General features: G+C 33.6%; 1 protein-coding gene and 1 non-coding gene across 4 annotated transcripts; both read right to left on the reverse strand.

Annotated features, from left to right (window-relative positions):
* Nucleotides 1–9607: 9607 nt before the first annotated feature.
* On the reverse strand, nt 9608–9691 carry TRNAL-CAA (transfer RNA leucine (anticodon CAA)). Its single transcript has one exon. It is a non-coding gene; the product is annotated as a tRNA-Leu (tRNA).
* A 1863-nt stretch (nt 9692–11554) lies between these two features.
* LOC104119983 (protein disulfide-isomerase-like) lies at nt 11555–16782 on the reverse strand. 3 transcript variants are annotated; one of them, XM_009631623.4, is made up of 13 exons: nt 16474–16613; nt 16326–16380; nt 15733–15829; nt 15383–15413; nt 14598–14885; nt 14304–14489; nt 14054–14179; nt 13614–13748; nt 13394–13513; nt 13107–13224; nt 12493–12605; nt 12142–12385; nt 11555–11856 (listed from the first exon to the last, which is right to left on the reverse strand). In XM_009631623.4, the coding sequence occupies exons 1-12, from the start codon at nt 16474–16476 to the stop codon at nt 12146–12148; spliced, it is 1512 nt and encodes a 503-aa protein (XP_009629918.1). In that variant the 5' UTR covers nt 16477–16613; the 3' UTR covers nt 11555–11856; nt 12142–12145. The 3 variants fall into 3 exon arrangements, with proteins under 3 accessions (XP_009629918.1, XP_070047795.1, XP_009629917.1); XM_070191694.1 differs by lacking the exon at nt 15733–15829 and having other exon boundaries at nt 16474–16781; XM_009631622.3 differs by lacking the exons at nt 15733–15829; nt 16326–16380 and having other exon boundaries at nt 16474–16782.
* Nucleotides 16783–20248: the final 3466 nt, after the last annotated feature.

Here is a 20248-nt window from a genome sequence, read left to right on the forward strand (position 1 = left end):
AAATAAGTTTAACTTTTACTCGAATTTTAGGGTAAACACTCCAATTATGAGTAAACGGGGCAAGGTGGGGCAGGATTGCGGTAGAAATGACATCAGGTAGCCACTCTAAGGAGTTGCATTAGTCAATGTGTCCTAAATATCAGTATGCGTCGTCTTGAAGTTAAGATTTTTAGTTCTAAATTTTTGGACAAAATAAGTACTAGCTAATTTTTAAATAGCATCCCTGAGAATGACTATTTGTGCACTTGCCCCCTCTTCTCATGGCAAGCTTTAGCCTGTCAAGTGCACAGATAGCCGATTTTGGGATCCATATTAATCCATGGCCTAAGTTTATAAATTTTCGTAAGTCTAAACAACTTCGGAAATAACTTCAGACATATGGGATTAAACTTGCAAAAATCTGCATTTGAAGTTACAGATTTTGTTTGAAGTTTGGCAAATTAATTGTGCAAGCAAACTTCTGACATATATCACTAAGTTTGGCAAGGAAAATTAGAGGACAAATCTAAGCTAGCATTTGGATATAGATTTGGTTGAAACTTGAAAAAAGAGCTTTTGAAGTTGTGTTGAAAAATAATTTTTGGAAGTTGAAGTTGTGTTTAGACATGCATTTTATTTGGAAAAAAAGTAAAAGTTTTATGAGTGGAAGAAAAAATTCCCCCTAAAATCTGCCCTAAACCAGTTTTTGGGAACATTGGAATTTTTTTTTTCTTCAAAAACTGATCATATTTCATGAATAAATAATGTTTTCAATATTTGTTTTTAAAAAATAATAGCCAAAATATATGACCAAACGGGAGCTAAGTTAGAAGGTCATATACATGACTGAATTCCAGATATTTATGCATGAAGTTCAGGCATCTTAAGAGACCTTTTAGTTAAGCAAAAACTCTGAGATTTGATTTATAAATTTAGTGTTTGTATTTGAAAATGAAAATATTGATCCAAATTGAACTATCCAGGTCCTATCCTTCCGAAGTATACAAATGATTTTAGGTGAAGCAATAGAAATACACTGACATAGCTGCTGCGCCAAGATTTTTCATTAAATAGAAATATATTGAAAATTATTATTATTATTATTATTATTATTATTATTATTATTATTATTACATTTTATTAATTAATGTTGTCAATATAATTTTATTCATACATTTACTCTCTCTTTAAAATTAATGACATGTAACTTTTTCTTTATAATATTTTTCCTCCATTAATTTCACTCTTTCTATAAATATATTTTGTTCAAGCATCTTTTTCAACATTAGCGACATTCTATTAACTGAGCTTTTATTTACCCACACCATAACAATTTTGACAAAGTTTGAGTTTCCTTATTTAATATTTTATTGCATTTTCTTTTCAAATTATCTAATATTTCACTAGTTTTGGCAATTTTTTATAGTTCAGAATTCAGTTTAGAAAGCCCCAAAAGAAATAAGAAAAGGTCTTAATTTTAGTCTCTAAATTATTCCTCGATGATCGAGAGACTATTAAGGTGAAAGGGAATTTATTCTTATCCAGTGTTTACAGCAAAATATGACAGACTCTTATTCACCTATTCAAGGTTAACTAATACTCCCGCCGTTCATTTTTACTTATTCACTTTTGATTTTGCACTTTATTTAAGAGAAAATAAATAAAGTATGTACTTTATAATTTTACCCATAATAATGATAGCATTTTCAAAAATATTAAAAAATAATTTGGTGAATGAGTAATTAATGATAAGAGTAAAACATGAAAAAAAGATTGTCTTTCGCTTAATTTAATATAATGGACAAGTAAAATTGCAAATGTACTTTTAGTAAGGTGAACAAGTAAATGTGAACAAAGAAAGAATATATTTTAACTAATTTATTACTTAACTATGATAAAGAATATTAATTTGATATAAACACCGAGTACACATATATTTTTACCAATAAAATGGTCCGATTTATATTTTGATTCAAATTTGCATTTCATGTTTATATCACCAAAAGAGCAACTTTCCCACTTTTTTTTATAGTTAAATTTTCTCAAAAAAACTTTCAGCAAAAGAAGGCTTTGCTATTTTTCTGGGCCAAGACTCAAATCTACTGGCGGAACCAGAATTTTTACTAAGAGATATCAAAATATAAAAAATTAAATATATCGAAAAGTCAAATGGAGTCAATGTACAATAAATATACATAATAATAATAAAAATATCTAACAATAAAGTGGAATTTTTCGATGAAAGAGTGTCGATTGACACCCTGAAGAATGTGGCTCCGCCAATGCAAGTCAACCCGTGACTCTAAAATGAGTGTACAAATGAGTTTAGGTGAAGCACTAATGAGTCATTGAGAATTGTTTTAATTACTCTTGGAAAACTTTATTTAATCTTTTTTAGTTTTTTCATGTATAACACATAATTAATATTATTTTTTTTTGTATATTTGACTAGCGAATGTAATTTTTGGCCGATCGTTCAAATATGTAATTTGCCCAAATATGACAAAAGGAGAAAGTAGTGACACTGCATAGTCATTTTTCTCTCTGGAATACCTTATTACAGATGACATGTTTAATCCACTAGTTCAGCTAAAGGGCATCATAACATACTTCAGAACGCGGTGATTATTAGTGTGAATTCGGAAAACTTGAGTGAGTTGTTTGTTGATGTTGTAAACATCAGCAACTGCGCTTTAATTCCAAACAAGTCGGGATTGGCTGTATGAATCTTCACTGCTCAAGCGCTCCATTTAGATGTGGCTTTGGTGTTCTTTGATTTTGAGGCTATAGAATGAATTTTTCACAAATCTTATTGTCATAATCTGACCTCCATAATTGTCTGTATGATGGTTTATATTCTGCGTCGAAAATTATGGGTCCAATTGAACTCATATCTATAGTGGTACATTTGCTCCTGGTCTCACAATCTCATTTTACCAATAGAGGGACACTTGTTTCATCTTGTTGCCTTTGTTTGTTTGATTGGTCAATATAGTGAAAGAACTAAAATAGAGATAAGTAAGTGAATAAGGATAGTAATATTTGTAAAGAAAATCATCGTTCATAAGTGAGTGATGTTATTGTTGCGATCAAACACACTCACGCAAGTATACGCGGTCGTCAAGTAATAAAGTGACTCAAAGTCGGATGTCGAACCCACGAGGACTTATGATTAACTATTAACTAAATTAGCCTATCTTAATTATCTAAACAAGAATTAAATCTAAAAATATTTTATTCTAACTAATTAAATAAGAATAATATAAATAATAAACTTTGAACAGAGAAAGAGCAGACTTTTATGATATCAATGTAATGAAAACGATCTAGGGTTATGGGCTATCTAACAATCCTATTGTATTCTTCAATTGAATTGACCGACTAATTTATCTAGCTTATTGGTTGACAGGGTTAATATTGCTCATAAGAATCTGTCGAGTTCTTACTCGCCTATTCAAGCTAACCTAACGCCCATATGTCTATGGAGTTAGAATCAACAAGAACGCATTTATAATTCCTGTAAATCAATCAAGCAAGGCAATTAGGTATATGTCTATCCTAACCACGAATCCGTTCCCCGATGCCCGAGTTCAAGAACTTGCCCTACTCAATCCTATATGCAATATAGAATTCCCACTTTCGAGTTCAATTCTAGATTCGTAGATAATATTCAATTGGTGATCAAGCAATTAAATAATTAAGTGCAAGATTGAATAAATAAACTAATATGATAAATCAAGAAGTCAAAATCAATATCCGAATAACAATAGTCATGAAAGAACCACAACCCTAGAACGTGAAGTTTAGCTCCACATAGACATGGTAGCCAAACAACAAATCATATAAAGAAACATAAAAATTACTAAGTTTGGTGGGAGAAAGAAGAAACTTGATGAATTCCGGCCTCCACAGCTTTGTCGTGGCTTTTTCCCTCTTCCCAATATGTTAGATGACCTAAAAGAGGCGTTTTTGGCTTATATATTGCGTACCAAAGTCGTGGGCCAAAGTTCTCCTATTTCTAATCCAAATCAGCTTCAGGGATTGATGCTAGGGTGGATGCGACGTATCCACCTTGTCCTCCATTTCAATTTTTCTTCTGCGAAGGTGGATGCGACGCATCCACCTTGTCCTCTATTTCTCAGCTTGCATGCGATGGGGGACGCGACACATCCAGTTTCACTTCTACTTCCCAGTTTCGCACGCGATGGCGGACGCTATGGCCCAACTTCACTGCTAAGGTTGCATGCAGGATGATGTTTTCCTAGGTTGGATGCGACGCATCCAACCCTTCTTCCTCTGGCTAAACCACCTTTTCTTCATATTTTGCACTCCGAACACCTTAAATCGTCACACATAACTTAATTAGTCATCAAACCAATAATTACACCATGTTGGGTGTTTTAAAGATTGAATAACATCAAAAAGTAGTTAAAACATGGGCAAAGTAACATCAACACATATCGAAATATGCCAAACATCACTACCCCACACTTAAACCTTTGTTCGTCCTCGAACAAACCATCCTATAGTAGACGAAACAAAATTGAGCTCTTATCATTCAAAGCACACTGCACCTCTGACCGTGGTTATTTGCAACCATTAGGCTCTAGGCTATGCATCACATACCCTTCCCTTTACTTATGCCCTTCTTTAAACATATTCGAACAAAGACAACATGCTCACAACAATCCTAACCTCAAAAACCGACTCAATGTCACTATGCACTCATGGCTTGAACACCCAACATCATAGAGAAGTCTAATAACGTTACCTATCCCTCGTGAAACCATGTGCCCTCACAACAAGAACAATAGAGCGAGTTCAATCCACACATTCGAATCTCATGATCAAATATATTTTAATGACTCACATATATCAAAGAAAATCGCTCACTCTCACAAAGAAGTCACATGCATGAAATTAGTACCATAGGCTTGCCCTTAATGTAAATCTCTACTAATGTAAGCTCGCTCGATCTAAAATCAATTAGGACTTTTTCATGGTTATAATGTGGGCTAAGGGACGGGTAGGATATATTTAAGGAATAGTGACTCACCCTCCTAAGCACTTTAACACATCATCAAATAACTTAAGCGCGAATTCTTCAACACCCTTTCAATTTCACCAATAATATCACTCCAAACAATATTTTCTCTTTCTTTAAGCACTACTTTAATTCATACCCACTAGCAAGAACAAGACAATAATTTATTCATCTATATTTTTTTTTTCTTTTTTTTCTTTCATTGGTTCCACTCAAAAGTCACCCCACACTTAGTCCCTTCTTACTTCTTTTAGCGCTCATCTAACAATTAAAGTACTTTAAGAGGTAAAAGAATCAAAACAATGTCAATTAAGAATAAAAAGGGCATAGGCTTGTAATGTGGGTACCAAATAAAAGGTCTACAGGCTCAAAAGGGTTAACTAGGGATAGATTTTATTTGTGATAAGCAATAAGCTCAAAAAGATCAAAGAAAGCCTAAAATCATTTTTCAAACCGAGCATCACCTAAAATTTTGCTTCAACTCACATACCGGGCAAGTTCTGGCACATGACTCACTAAGGACGATCACATTCCGACTCTCAAGCAATGCAAGTATTCACGGAGCCACGAGATATTAAGTATTAAACACAAGGTGAACATAAGTCATGTAAACGAGACATAGGCGCCACAAAACATGCTATCCAATTTAACAAGGCATCATCAATAAATTCAAATCATACAGAAGATACTACACATGCGAAAGTATAAATATGTTACTATCAAACAAGTCAAGGGCGCCTAGGTTCATCATTCTTGCTCCTTTTATTCCCTAAATTCCTAATCTACTCGGAAAGAAAAAAACTACCCGGTTCAAACTACATCCCATGGAAAAGAACCGAGGCACAAAGAAAAACCACAGGGGATTATTACTACCTAAAGAAAGCTAAAAGATATATTTTGGATTTTTGTTTAGACTTTAATCCCTCAAGAAAACTGTCTAGGAGATCAATCGTCGGGAAAAGTCCAATTTTTCTAATTTTTCATTTTTTTTTTCCTTCACAAAAGCTACTACACTTAAGAATGAGTACTACAACTAAGCTAAAATAGCACAGAAACTTATCCAAACGATCTCCTCACCCCACACTTAAAATTTTGCAATGTCCTCAATGCACATTATAAATAATAAGAGGGTAAACGAGACTCCCTGGTAGGCCAAAGGCCGAAGCAATAGCGGCTCACGAGGTACTCAGACTTCCCCCAGGCATCGTCCTTTGTGTGGGCACCCCACACTTAGTCCTCACCATCAAGCTCGCTTTTGCACTCTTCTAATGGCTTTGCTTCCTATGCTCATAATCCTACAAAACAAAAATAAATACTACAAAATAATAAAAATAAAATAAAATAAAAAGTAAACAAAAATAAAAGAAAGCAGTAACGCTGGGTTGCCTCCCAACAAGCGCCTGATTTAACGTAGCGGCACGACGTGAACCACTTTTTGCCTCCACCTCGAACTTATGAATTGAGCCCCTAACATGGCATCCAGTTTGCGGCTATGCTCCAGTGGTGGGGCTACAAAGATAACCAGGCCAAGTAATAAATTTTTCACTCTACACTTCTCGGCCTTTAGATGAGGAATGTATTTTTTGCTTTTTGGCATGACAAATTCAAAAATATAGGCATCATGTTCCTCTTCCATTGACTCCTCCAAAGGCTTAGATGACTCGATTTCCATGTCATCATCCAAATACAATGTCGAAAAATGTTTAGAATGAGGACCAACACGCCCCAACTTTAGAATTGTATTACTATTTATATCCTCATATGTGCACACATTAGAGTCTTCAAATATAACATTATCTGCTACCTCGCATGGCTCTAGTGTACTTTTCTCAACATGGGCATCATCAACAGAAATATGCTCGAATGATTGGCTCTCCACTTTTAGCTCCTCAATTTGGCGTATAAGCTCCTTTTCAGCTTCTGACAACTCATTACTATTTTGTTGGGCGATAGACGCAACAACCTTTGCATTTAATTTATCTTGCAAGTCGTGAATAGTAGTGACAAATTTATAGATCCCTTGTCCCAGTTTAGATCTTCCCTCTATAAAGTGTCTCATCCCATCAGTAAGTTCCTCATGTTGAGCTTCATATATTTCTAACTTTTCAGCCTGTTCTGCCAGCCAAGTTTGGCTCAAAATCTCCTCTTTTTCAAAAATTTTCTCTTGCTGGTACTCGCTCTCTTCATTCAATTCTTCCATATTGGCCTTCATTCTTGTGATTGCTACCCTCATTCTTTTCATATCTTTTTTGAGTTCATCCTGTTGCTCTGCTACTTGCCTCAAAATATCCCTAATATATGCATCAGGTTCCATATCCTGCACTTCATTGCCCCTATCAAACTCAGAAACATCATTAGAAAGATCATAATAAGGGCTCAGAGAAGGATGAACAAAATTAGGACAACCATCCCAATGGTCATCTTGACCACCACACATATTATAAATATTCCACTCAAAGGATTGAGATTGTGCGCACAACTCGGTCCCGGGAATATTCTGACAATTTTTCCACCAGTGGGGTCCTCCACAATATGGACAAGGATCATCAAAATAAGAATAACCATCATTCGAATAATTTTCATTCTAAGATGCCATGCTAAAATAAATAAAAAATACTAACTAAACTAAAATAAAATAAAAAACATGAATAGATAAAAAAAATGTCTAATCTAGAAAAATAGCAAATTTCTAAGTCCCCGGCAACGGCGCCAAAAACTTGTTGCGACCAAACACACTCACGCAAGTATACGCGGTCGTCAAGTAATAAAGTGACTCAAAGTCGGATGTCGAACCCACGAGGACTTATGATTAACTATTAACTAAATTAGCCTATCTTAATTATCTAAACAAGAATTAAATCTAAAAATATTTTATTCTAACTAATTAAATAAGAATAATATAAATAATAAACTTTGAACAGAGAAAGAGCAGACTTTTATGATATCAATGTAATGAAAACGATCTAGGGTTATGGGCTATCTAACAATCCTATTGTATTCTTCAATTGAATTGACCGACTAATTTATCTAGCTTATTGGTTGACAGGGTTAATATTGCTCATAAGAATCTGTCGAGTTCTTACTCGCCTATTCAAGCTAACCTAACGCCCATATGTCTATGGAGTTAGAATCAACAAGAACGCATTTATAATTCCTGTAAATCAACCAAGCAAGGCAATTAGGTATATGTCTATCCTAACCACGAATCCATTCCCCGATGCCCGAGTTCAAGAACTTGCCCTACTCAATCCTATATGCAATATAGAATTCCCACTTTCGAGTTCAATTCTAGATTCGTAGATAATATTCAATTGGTGATCAAGCAATTAAATAATTAAGTGCAAGATTGAATAAATAAACTAATATGATAAATCAAGAAGTCAAAATCAATATCCGAATAACAATAGTCATGAAAGAACCACAACCCTAGAACGTGAAGTTTAGCTCCACATAGACATGGTAGCCAAACAACAAATCATATAAAGAAACATAAAAATTACTAAGTTTGGTGGGAGAAAGAAGAAACTTGATGAATTCCGGCCTCCACAGCTTTGTCGTGGCTTTTTCCCTCTTCCCAATATGTTAGATAACCTAAAGGAGGCGTTTTTGGGCTTATATATTGCGTACAAAAGTCGTGGGCCAAAGCTCTCCTATTCCTAGTCCAAATCGGATTCAGGGATTGATGCTGGTGGATGCGACGCATCCAGCTTGTCCTCTATTTCAATTTTTGCCTGCGAAGGTGGATGCGACGCATCCACCTTGTCCTCTATTTCTCAGCTTGCATGCGATGGTGGACGCGACGCATCCAGCTTCACTTCTACTTCCCAGTTTCGCACGCGATGGCGGACGCGATGGCCCAACTTCACTGCTAAGGTTGCATGCAGGATGATGTTTTCCTAGGTTGGATGCGACGCATCCAACCCTTCTTCCTCTAGCTAAACCACCTTTTCTTCATATTTTGCACTCCGAACACCTTAAATCGTCACACATAACTTAATTAGTCATCAAACCAATAATTACACCATGTTGGGTGTTTTAAAGATTGAATAACATCAAAAAGTGGTTAAAACATGGGCAAAGTAACATCAACACATATCGAAATATGCCAAACATCAGTTATGTTTCACATTTAGGTGGAAAATATTTTTGAAATTTTAAGGTAACCAAGTACTAAAAAATGCTTTCATTTAGATAAACATGTAAAAAAATTCGTTAGACAAAGTAAAAATAATCTATTTTGGAATAGTAATCATTAAGAGCCCGTTTGGACATAAGAATTTTTTTCTTTTTTTCAAATTTTTTTTACTTTTTTCTTAAATCAACATTTGTTCATAAAATTTTCAATTTTCACTTGAAGATGCATTTTAAAAAATTTCAAAAATTTGAAAAAATTAAAAAAACTATTTTTCAAAATTTTCACTCACAAAACTTCAAAAACAACCCAAAATTATATTCATGTCCAAACACAACTCTAAATTTCAAATATCATTTTCACTTGAAAAGTTTTTTCCACATATTTTGGAATTTTACAATTCTTATGTCCAAACGCCCACTAAATGTTGCCAAAAAAACTAAAATACAATTTGTCAGAAGTGGGATTTGAACCCACGCCCTCTCACGAGGACCAGAACTTGAGTCTGGCGCCTTAGACCACTCGGCCATCCTGACTAGCTATGCAAATTTGCTCCCAAGATTATATATTAATATATTTAACAGCAATCGGAAATTATACAATGAATTATTCATGCGGGAATTAGTAATAAATGAATTATCGTATAGTGATTAATATTGAGAAAATCGTTGTACATGAATTATTAACTTTAAAAAGTAGTAAATCTTCGACATTTTCGTATTCCTCATTATATCTGTCGTGTAATACTGCCAATTAAACACTAGATTAGTTATGAAAGAGCATAAATCTTGTAAGCCCAAACAAGATGTCAAAATAAGTAATATCCTTGCCCAAGCATCGCTCTCGAAAGAATACAACGATCAAAGATATTGCGTTGTACTAGTATAGAACCCGCGGGATGCGCGGAGAATATAAATCATATTGTGTGGTCTAATTTGTTTGACCATATTATATGATATTGCTTGAATAAAATTTTAATTTTCTTTTTCTTATCCAATGAAACATGACCAATAAGAAAATCGGATGGTCATTGATTAATTTTTCAGTTCCTCACTTTTCTTTATTACATAATCTACTATATTTGTTAATATTTTATTTGTTATTATGACATTTTATTAGCTTGTTACTTGATATATATATATATATATCACTTGGCTTCACTTTCACTCTTTCTTAATTCTTCAATTGTCTAAATATATCAATAATATATTGATTATTATTTACTTACTTTCTTTTTTTCCTTAAATTAGTATTTTATCTATAATTTATGATTGAAATAATTTCATAGTTAATACTATTTTTGATTTTTTTACTTCATTCAAAAAAGATGTTATTTTATTATTTTGTGTAAAATAATAACAACACATAATGCATAATTTAATTTTTTTAAAAATTAAATTTAAAAAAAATTAATTATTACCTAATGTAACTAACTTTGTCATAAATTGTCAAGTGGCCTATTGTGAGATTGTCACTTGGCTTAATGTGGAGGCCTTTTCCTCTCCATTTAATAATATATATAGAAGATTATTATTATTATTATTATTGTCAATTAATGATGATTAGATTCAATTTTTTTTCCTTTCATTCAAAAATAATAACAATTGTAACTATTTCTAATTTAAAATTGTATTAAGATTTTATTAAGTATCAAACTTTAAAAATCCAATATTAATTTTTTATTTGAAAGAAACTACTCCCCAATTTAAATTGGCAGTTTTATTCTTCTTATTATTTTCGTTTTTATTTTAAAATAATTTTAAAACTCCAAATTTTGTTAACTCGAAAAGAGTAAATAATTATTAACAACACATAATGCATAATTTAATTTTTTTTAAATTTAATTTTTTTAAAAAACTAATTATTACTTAACCTAACTAACTTTGTCCTAAATTGCCAAGTGACTTATTGTGAGATTGCGGCTTGGTTTAATGTAGAGGCTTTTTCCTCTCCTTTTAATAATATATAGAATATAGATTGAGATTGCTTTATATCAGATGAAGAGGACGTTTTCCTTATGCGGTCAACCAAATACTATATTAACCAATTTTACGCTATATTTAATTATTTCAAACCATCAATCAAACACCCCCTTATTGTACTAAATTTCAAAATAAGATATAATAGTATTCCTATTTATCTTCTTTTCTGTGAAATTATTCCTCTAATAAGGCAGCTGATAAGCTATCAAAGAACTAGTTCTGCAAATCACATAATGGTTTTCTTACTCATTTTAAAGGCTCTTACAAAAGGTTAATATAGTTCTTGGTGAAAATGTTAGCAACATACCCAGTATTATCCACACCGTAGGATCTGAGGAAGATAGTATGTACGCAGACTTTACCCTAACCTTGTGAGGATAGAGAGGTTGTTTCCAATATACCATCGGCTCAGGAAAGCACTAGAAACTAAGCAACGTTTATTGATATTAATAGTTGCCACTAAAATTGAGACAACTGCGTGGGATACATAGGATGAGGCAAATACAACCCGCTTATTGCTATCAAGAAAAAGAAAAGAGTGGTACAACAACAACAACAACAACAACAACTACAACTCAGTCTTAAACAAGTTGGGGTCAGCGATATGAATCTTCACTTCTTTTATATCCGGGAGGTGGAACTAATTGGATTAGGTGAAAGAAAACATAGCATTGGTAGACAGAAGAAGCTGATGTTTGATCATGTTAAGTCCCTTAAACCTGCAAAAATAGAAAGCAAACTTAGGTGCCGTAGTTTGAAATAGTTTCTATCAACTTTCATGCCGAGTCAACGTCTTTATAACAGCATCATTTGGCCCGATATTGTTTGGCTGCTACAACGAAACTTGTTATAGAGAACATATAATATGTTGTGTTGGCCGCTACAATGAAGTGTTGTTATAGAGGATGACTGGTATATAGAAGTTTGAACGTAGTTCGTATTCTCCACTATTTTATGGTCCAAGAAATGCAAATAGAATCAAAGAATAAGTAAAAGGACATTACCTTCTTATAGCTCATCTTTCATTGAATCTGTTTGTATTTGTGCATGTTCTGGTACTGGTAAATCCGATTTTTCCAAGTTAGAGGGAGCAGGGGTACCCCTATTAGTCTGGATAAATTCAATAATGGCTTCTTTTGTTCTATTCCCCTCGAACCGCGACAAACTACCAGCTGTAGATATCATGTATAACGTTGGGAATCCTTGAACTTCAAATCGTTCACGAGGTATATCATTTTCCGTTCCATCCTAAAGCAGATCACAGAAGAAGTAAGAAGATTAATCTCATAAAAAATGTGGAAAAAAAGAAGAAGAAACGAATAGAGAAGACAGACATGGGATCAAGAGATTCTTACAATCTTAGCAATTAGGACATGAGCGTCGTTTTCAAATGAGAGCGCGATTTCATCCAAGACCGGAGCAAATTCCTCACAGTATTTACAACCAAGTCGATAGAACTCTAGCAGTACTGCAAGAAAACAAGAACAAAATGATAGGCTGCAGTAAAATCCCTGCACTCACTCACTAATGCTCCCCTTCGCTCCCTCGAAAAAATAAATAATACTCGTTCCAACCCAATTTATGTGACAGTCTTTCCTTTTTAGCCAGTCTAAAAAAGAATAACACCTTTCTATATTTAGTAACAATTTAATTTCAAAATTCCCAATTTACCCTTAATAAAATGATTTATAACCATACAAATATACTATGTTGCTCAGACTCTCCGAAAATGTAGTCAGATTTTCCAAAAGTAGTGTATTTTTGAAGGATCCGACGCGAGTGTGGCAGCATTTTGGAGAGTCCCGCAACATAGCAAATATCTATGACTCATTTTAGACTACAAGTTTCAAAAGTCTTCCTTTCTTTCTTAAGCGTCGTGCCCAGTCAAGATAGAAAAGTATAACTAAGGCCGATGTATAACTATTTTTGCATTTATTATTCAAAGAATGATGCACTAGTTGATACGAACCATCTTTCCCCGAGTTGAAAACCATATCCTCTAGAGTCTCCGCAACCACCACCTTGACAGGTTCGTTATTGACTTCCGGAATAGGCTGCGACTTCAAGTATGGTTTCAACTTGCCATCCTGTAGTCATACAAGAAAATATTGAAACAAATTTGAGCAAGAAAAAGAGATTTTGGAAGACAAATAAGTCCTCACAGTCGTGCGTAGAAACGAGTAAGATACTTGAAGTTCGATTGCGTTAGCAACAGAATAATACTAGGAAAACATAGAATCAGGTTCAAGTCATTACCTTAAAATCCTTCAGCCAAGCTGCAAGGCTATCAGGTTGTACGTGTCGCTCAACGTATTTTGTGCCGTCCATGGCAAGTACGAAAATCAAAGGTACTTGATCAGTGTTCAATCCAAAATACTGCAATCGAACAACAAATATGCATCTCAGTTTTCTCTCCCATTAGGAAATATTATAAAGTATTCTATGCAGATTGGATTGAAAGGAGGAGGAAAATGACCTCAAGGGCTCTTTTACCGGTCTCAGCATCTCCTAAGAGGAAGTTCGCTTCCTTTCCTTTGTAAGTGGCGGCAAGATCATAGTATTTGGACTTGAAAAGATCAAGATCCGTAGTGAAGTTCAAAAATAGAAATACCTACAAATTCCAAACATTGATTGAAAATCTCCCGAGGATATTCTTATACACACTTTTTTTTTTTTACTGTCTTTCAATGAATAGAAGGGGAGCCTTGGCGTAACTGGTAAAGTTATTGCCGTGTGACCAGGAGATCACGGGCTCGAGCCGTGGAAACAGCCTCTCGCAGAAATGCAGGGTAAGGCTGCGTACAATAGACCTTTATGGTCCAGCCCTTCCTCGGATCTCTCACATAGCGGGAGCTAAGTGCACTGTGCTGCCCTTTTTTTTGTCTTTCAATGAATAATATTTAGGAAGTTGAGTACCTTATCCCCGGGACTATGCAAAAAGTGGTTAACAAATGCCTGGTTTTCTGGCTTGTCATCAAGAATAGCCATGATCGGAACGCTAGTTTCTTCAATGAAATTCTGCATCGCCTCAACTTGAAAATCCTGGGATAATATTATGTGTATATACAACTACACTGTTAGTGAAACCGTTCAAAGCTACACAACCAAAAAGGAAGAGAGTTCTGTCAAATTGATATATACAATCAAACACAAGAAATCACAATACCTCGAAATCAGCATAGAGTTCATCAAATGGCTTAAATAGACGAATAGTTGGCTTATCAACCGGTCCACCGTGAGGGAGGAATTTAGCATCCAGTGTGTGAACAAAGTCGTAATCTACTCGTAAATCTTCAGCTAAAGCTGTGAAGTTCTTTATCTTCTCTAAACAGAGTTCTGGAAATATGCCAACCTAAAATAACAACATGCTATTTTTTTATCCACAAGCTAGTAATGAGGCAATTGAAATACATTATATAAAGAGACCTGAAAACCTGTGTCAAAAAATGCCAATACTTACAACAACAATCTTTTTCTCATCAATAAGGCTTGCGGCATCTTCCTTTGATTTGATTTCAAGAGATGCAGGGCCGGCATGTTTTTTCAAATATGAGATTATACCGTCTGTCTCACGAGTACCTTTATAATCATGAACTGTCTTGCCACCATTCCGGAATATCTTAATGCTCGGAACACCATTATGTGTGTAATTTCTTGCAAGTTCTGCATTTTCTGGAATTGTTGTATCCATTTTAGCAAGAATAACTGGAGGATCATGACTACTCAACACTGAAGCTGCTTCTTCGTACTGCCACGATAGAAAAAATAGTTACAAAATAACAAAAACAATATGTTACTCCTTCTGTCTCAATTTATGTGGTACTAGTCGGATTTTGACAGTTAAACTTCTTAATTTGACCGTGTATTCAGACAAAGAATTTTTAAGTTTTTTAAAAATAAAATTTTACTTATTTGGAAACTACAAAAATAATAGTATAAGTCATAGTAATTAAAAGAGGCAGCTCAGTGCACAAGGCATCCCGCGTTCACACAGGGTCCGGGGAAGGGCCGCACCCCAAGAGGTGTGATGTAGACAACCTACCCTAATGCAAGACATATCATAGTAATTAACAATTCAAAATATTTAAAAGACATGAAAAAATCACAATTCACGGAAAAACTCGTTTGACTCTAAAAATCCAAACAGTGCCACATAAATTGGGATGGAGAGAGTACGTAGCAAATATTGATAAAGCCAAATAAGTCATTCTAAATAGCAAGGAAAATATCAAATTAAATTAGTACCTTAGGGGTAAGTTGCTGGCAATATCCACACCTATTACAGAGAAGACAGAGACAATTAGGTCTAAATTTTTCATAGAGTGTATATTCACAAGATAGCTATTCAACTACTGAAATCTAAACCAATGAACTTTCCTTATTCATTCTTCTAGTGTTTGACTCAAAGTCATAATCTTTGAATGTAAGATCCATCTATAGGAGATCAAATTGAAAATTAAAGGACAACATTTTTAGCATCTGTTTTTAAGATAAAAGACTTTTAGGATTGCAAAATCTTCATTAATGCAGCTATTAGGATGTCCATTTGATATAACTACATGCCTAATACTACCTATATCCTATAGATGATCTACCTGTTTGATTTCCAAATAGTCAAACAAAATGATCGTTGTAGTAAATGTACCGGATAACTCTGTCCACCAAAAGTTAGGCAAATGAGACCGGATAACCCTGCCCACCAAAAGTTAGGCAAATGAGACCAGATAACCCTTCCCACCAAAAGTTAGGCAAATGAGAAAAATACACCTAGTATTTTTGGCCTTCCCTGAGCTTTGAACATGAGACCTCACGGTTCTCCTCTCACTTTATTTACCACTAGGTCAACACACACTTGGGTGTGGTACTAGTAGTATTCTTGTACAGTATTTAAAATATTTATAGGTAAAACAGATGAGTAAATCTAAATTGATTTTGACTCCAAAATTAGTCAAAAGTCAAATGGGGCTGTGGTATGTGGACTCAGAGTGAAAAGTGTGTGTGTGTGTGTTTGTGGGAGTGAACTACTTCAATAACTATCCCAGTCTATTAATGAACTTTGACCAACTTACAGAGGCAAGGCGAAGGCAGGATTTGAACTTTATGTGTTTCGTTCAGAATCGTAACCGCAGTCTAATTTACTAGGTTCAGACTCTATTTTTTGCTATTTAGTTGAATTTTTAATACATACACAGTGGGTTCGGATCAAACCGTAGATTCTTCATTGGCTCCGCCCCTGTGGCAACCTGACCATAATCAATTTTCTTATATCTGATTATACAAATCAAGAAACTAACACTGTTCAAAGTCAAAGAACAAAAGAAAGAAAGAAAAATTACCATGGGGCATAGAACTCAACAACAATCATTTTGTGTCGAGAAATAATATCAGAATAATTTGTATGGTCCAAAGTCCAAACAAACTCCTGCTCCTCTGCCACTACCTTTTGTCCTTCATTTTCTGCTGAATCAGCATAAACAGCTGCAACAGTGGCTAGTACTGCAAAAATGGCTAAAAGGGTACTGAAAACTTTACAACTATTAGCCATTCTTGATCACAAAAATGTATCTATCACTGTACTGTCTATTTTCACTATTAATACTCTGTATTATTGGTAGGAAAAATAGTAATTCAAGATGGGACAAGTTAGCTTATCTTTACAGCACTATATATTTGATATTATATATAGTGGGAGAAGAAAAGTGCCACGTCAATGTTGATGCTGATGTGTAAGAAAATGATTGGACATAATATGTGTCTGAATAGGCGTGAATGGTGTCAAAAAAATTATAAATGTAGGTTGACAGACTAAAGTATAACTTAAAATATTATAACAAGTTATATATATTTTCAGTGTAAGCAAAGGCGGAATCATGTGTTATTTTAGAAGGATCATCGGATTCCGTAAGTTTCGACAAATATGTTGTATATGATTATGTATATATTTTAAAAATGATTAATTTAAAGCACTTGATATCCTAAACACTAAAAGTCTTTTAAGGGAGTAGAATATTGTGCAGATATCGCGTAAAATTCTTGGGTCCGCCTCTGAATAAGTTACACACTGACAACGTGAATATGTATAGGCGTGAAAGATCACTAACAGTGTAAAAGAGATATACCAATGTGAGTTGGATCACTTAGCCATACTTCCTAACTAAAAAAATAAGCACCGTAAAAATACATGCGCTCAACCAAAGAAAGACAATAGAGAGTTGATCGAAATGTGCACTAAAACTTTTTGAGATATCCCCTCTAAATAACTGGTATGGGTATCGAAATTGTGAGTATCAACATGTAGGTTCCAAATTCAAATGGCAGTATCAAACTCTTTAGTTATTGTTCTTGAGAAATGAGCCGGTCTGCCTATTCCAGTTTATACACATCGATAATATGAAAAAAAGATTTAAGAAATTTATAATTTTGAAAACAACAGATAAAAGTAACTTGATTGTGTAATTTTTTTTCAAAATTAACTAAATTTAACGTTTTTTGGTGGAAAAGATAATTATATTAATATTAATATAATAGTAGAAACTAGTACTACTAATTATAACTTGTTTCTTCTGAATTGTAGAGAAAAGAAAAAGGGCAAATAACTTAAAACAACTTGGAGAGCAAAACTCGAGATTCACGATACATATTGATAATACATTTTTGGTATTAAGCAAATAATTGAAAGATTCTTTTGACTTCGAAAAAAACTCGAGATTCACGATACATGTTGATATAATTTATTTTTTTTTTTACTTACTAAACAAATAAGTGAAGGTTCTTTGAACTTTGAAAATATTTAATTTAATTGAAGTACTGGTTACGTCTTAATTTTAGTAGTGCTCATAAATAAATGGCGGAACAGTCACATAAATGCTCGTACTTGTACCGATTTGTTATTTCAAAAATACAAATAACAAATCGAAAACATGCTCAAAAACACTATTTTAACTATTGAAAATACTTGATCGAATAAACTCATTTACTCCGATATGAATGAAGAGACAACTTTAACACTTTCATGTAGCTAAAATATTGGAACCAAATTAAAAAAATTTAAATTAATAAAAAAAGACGTAGAGGAGAAATTGGATTGAGAGAATAAAAGTGAATCTCATAGTAGTAGACAAAATAACGTTCAAAATTTTCCTTTTAAAGAGAGTAGTTATTATTTTGGATTTTTGGTCTAGATCCAAATGAAAAGGAAAAAGTTCCGTTTTAGATAATAGTATAATGTTTATATAACTGACAATCATGTTAAAATATGATTAAAAGATGTAAAAATAGTATAAAGATACTATATACAAAATTCAAAGTGATATTTTGGCAATTGAATAGAACTCGAGTCGCTACGAGAAGATTATCCAAGGAACGACTCCAAAGATTCCTCTTATAAAAGATTTACACAAATTAATTATGTGAGGATTATAATGTAGGGATTATTTATGTGAAAATAATAATAATGCAGTGACTAATAATAAAGAGATTGTTGTACAACTTACTTTGAAAATGCACTCTTATTTTAAGGAAATTTTACCTCATACAGTAAAGATATACATCATATTTATTATAAACCAAAATCATTTTAAATTATTATTTTTTTACAGCTACCTTTTATATTTTATAGCAAAATACGCTATTTATGTTTTCTTCTCTCTTTGTTTCAATTAACACATAATTTTCTCTCCGAATTTTTCTTCTTTCTCTCCCTCTTTCTTCTCTCTCTCTTCGAGCACCTCAAGATACACGCCCTAGTATTGATGGCGGACGAGACATTAAAATATCTCTCTCTCTTCGAGCAACTCAAGATACACGCCTTAGTATTGATGGCAAACGAGACATTAGAATAGAGTAGAAGGCAGCCAGGAAACAGAAAAGAGTGAATTTTAGGAGCAGTGTGATGAACTCTTATCATAAATTTGTTGTACGAATCCGACGAACTTTCTTCTCTTCTTGGCCGAAAAATACCATATCCGACGAACTTTCTTCTCTTATTTGCTATTTAGTTATATACAATGACACAAATACATTGTATGTTGTACAAATTCATCCAAACACATTGTATTTTTGTATAAATATATTTTTTTGCCTGTATTTATGTATTTCGAAGGTCTATAGTTTTTTAATACAACTTAATACACATGTATTTATGCATACTGTACGTACAATATGCATGAATACATGATATAAATATTAAAATAGAACAGTATATAAACAGTGAATACATTTAATTTTAAAATATAATAAAATATACTGAATACAAATAGAAATGTAATCAATACAACCAATGAAATATACTGAATACAGCAGTAATAACATGTAATAGAAATAATTAAAATACTGTTAATATAAATACATTTGAATACACTGAATATAAAATAGCGAATATAGTAAATACAAACGTTGAATCTAATGAATGCAACAGTAAAAAAAATATCGAACCACACTAAATACAAAAGTTAAATACATGAACAATTATATATGACTGAAAAATTATTCTAATTAATTGGGTTGATAATGAGGCATGTTAGAATTGATTTTGTTGAGTTATATTAGGAGTGCATCATGCTAATTGATATTATTCCGTTATTAGGCATGTCACGACCCAAACCGATGGGTCACGACGGGCACCCGGTACCTTACTCAACCGAATACCAACATAACTTATATTTCATATAATACTATCATAGGTAAATGAGCCCGAGAGGCTGTCATGAGATAAGTAGAATAAAACCTGAGACAATACTCAATATAGGGTGACCCAACCTGATATACTGACTTATACATATGACGTACTGGCCTATAAGGCCATACCAGTATCCGTATACATGACATCTGTCTACAAGCCTCTAAGAGTACATAAATATCATAAAGGTCGGGACAGAGCCCCGCCATACCAAATAATACATATTCAAATCATACTGACCAAATAGGCAACTCCGGAGCAAGTGGAGTGCACAATAACCTTCTGCTGAGCTGATAGCCTACTAGGAGAACTCTCAACCTGTCTATCGGGACCTGCGGGCATGAAACGCAGCGTCCCCAAGCAAAAGGGACGTTAGTACAAATAAAGTACCGAGTATGTAAGGTATGATAGTAGTATATAAAAGACCTAAAAGA

This window comes from Nicotiana tomentosiformis, chromosome 12 (genome assembly GCF_000390325.3).
Source record: "Nicotiana tomentosiformis chromosome 12, ASM39032v3, whole genome shotgun sequence".
NCBI classification, from domain to species: domain Eukaryota; kingdom Viridiplantae; phylum Streptophyta; class Magnoliopsida; order Solanales; family Solanaceae; genus Nicotiana; species Nicotiana tomentosiformis.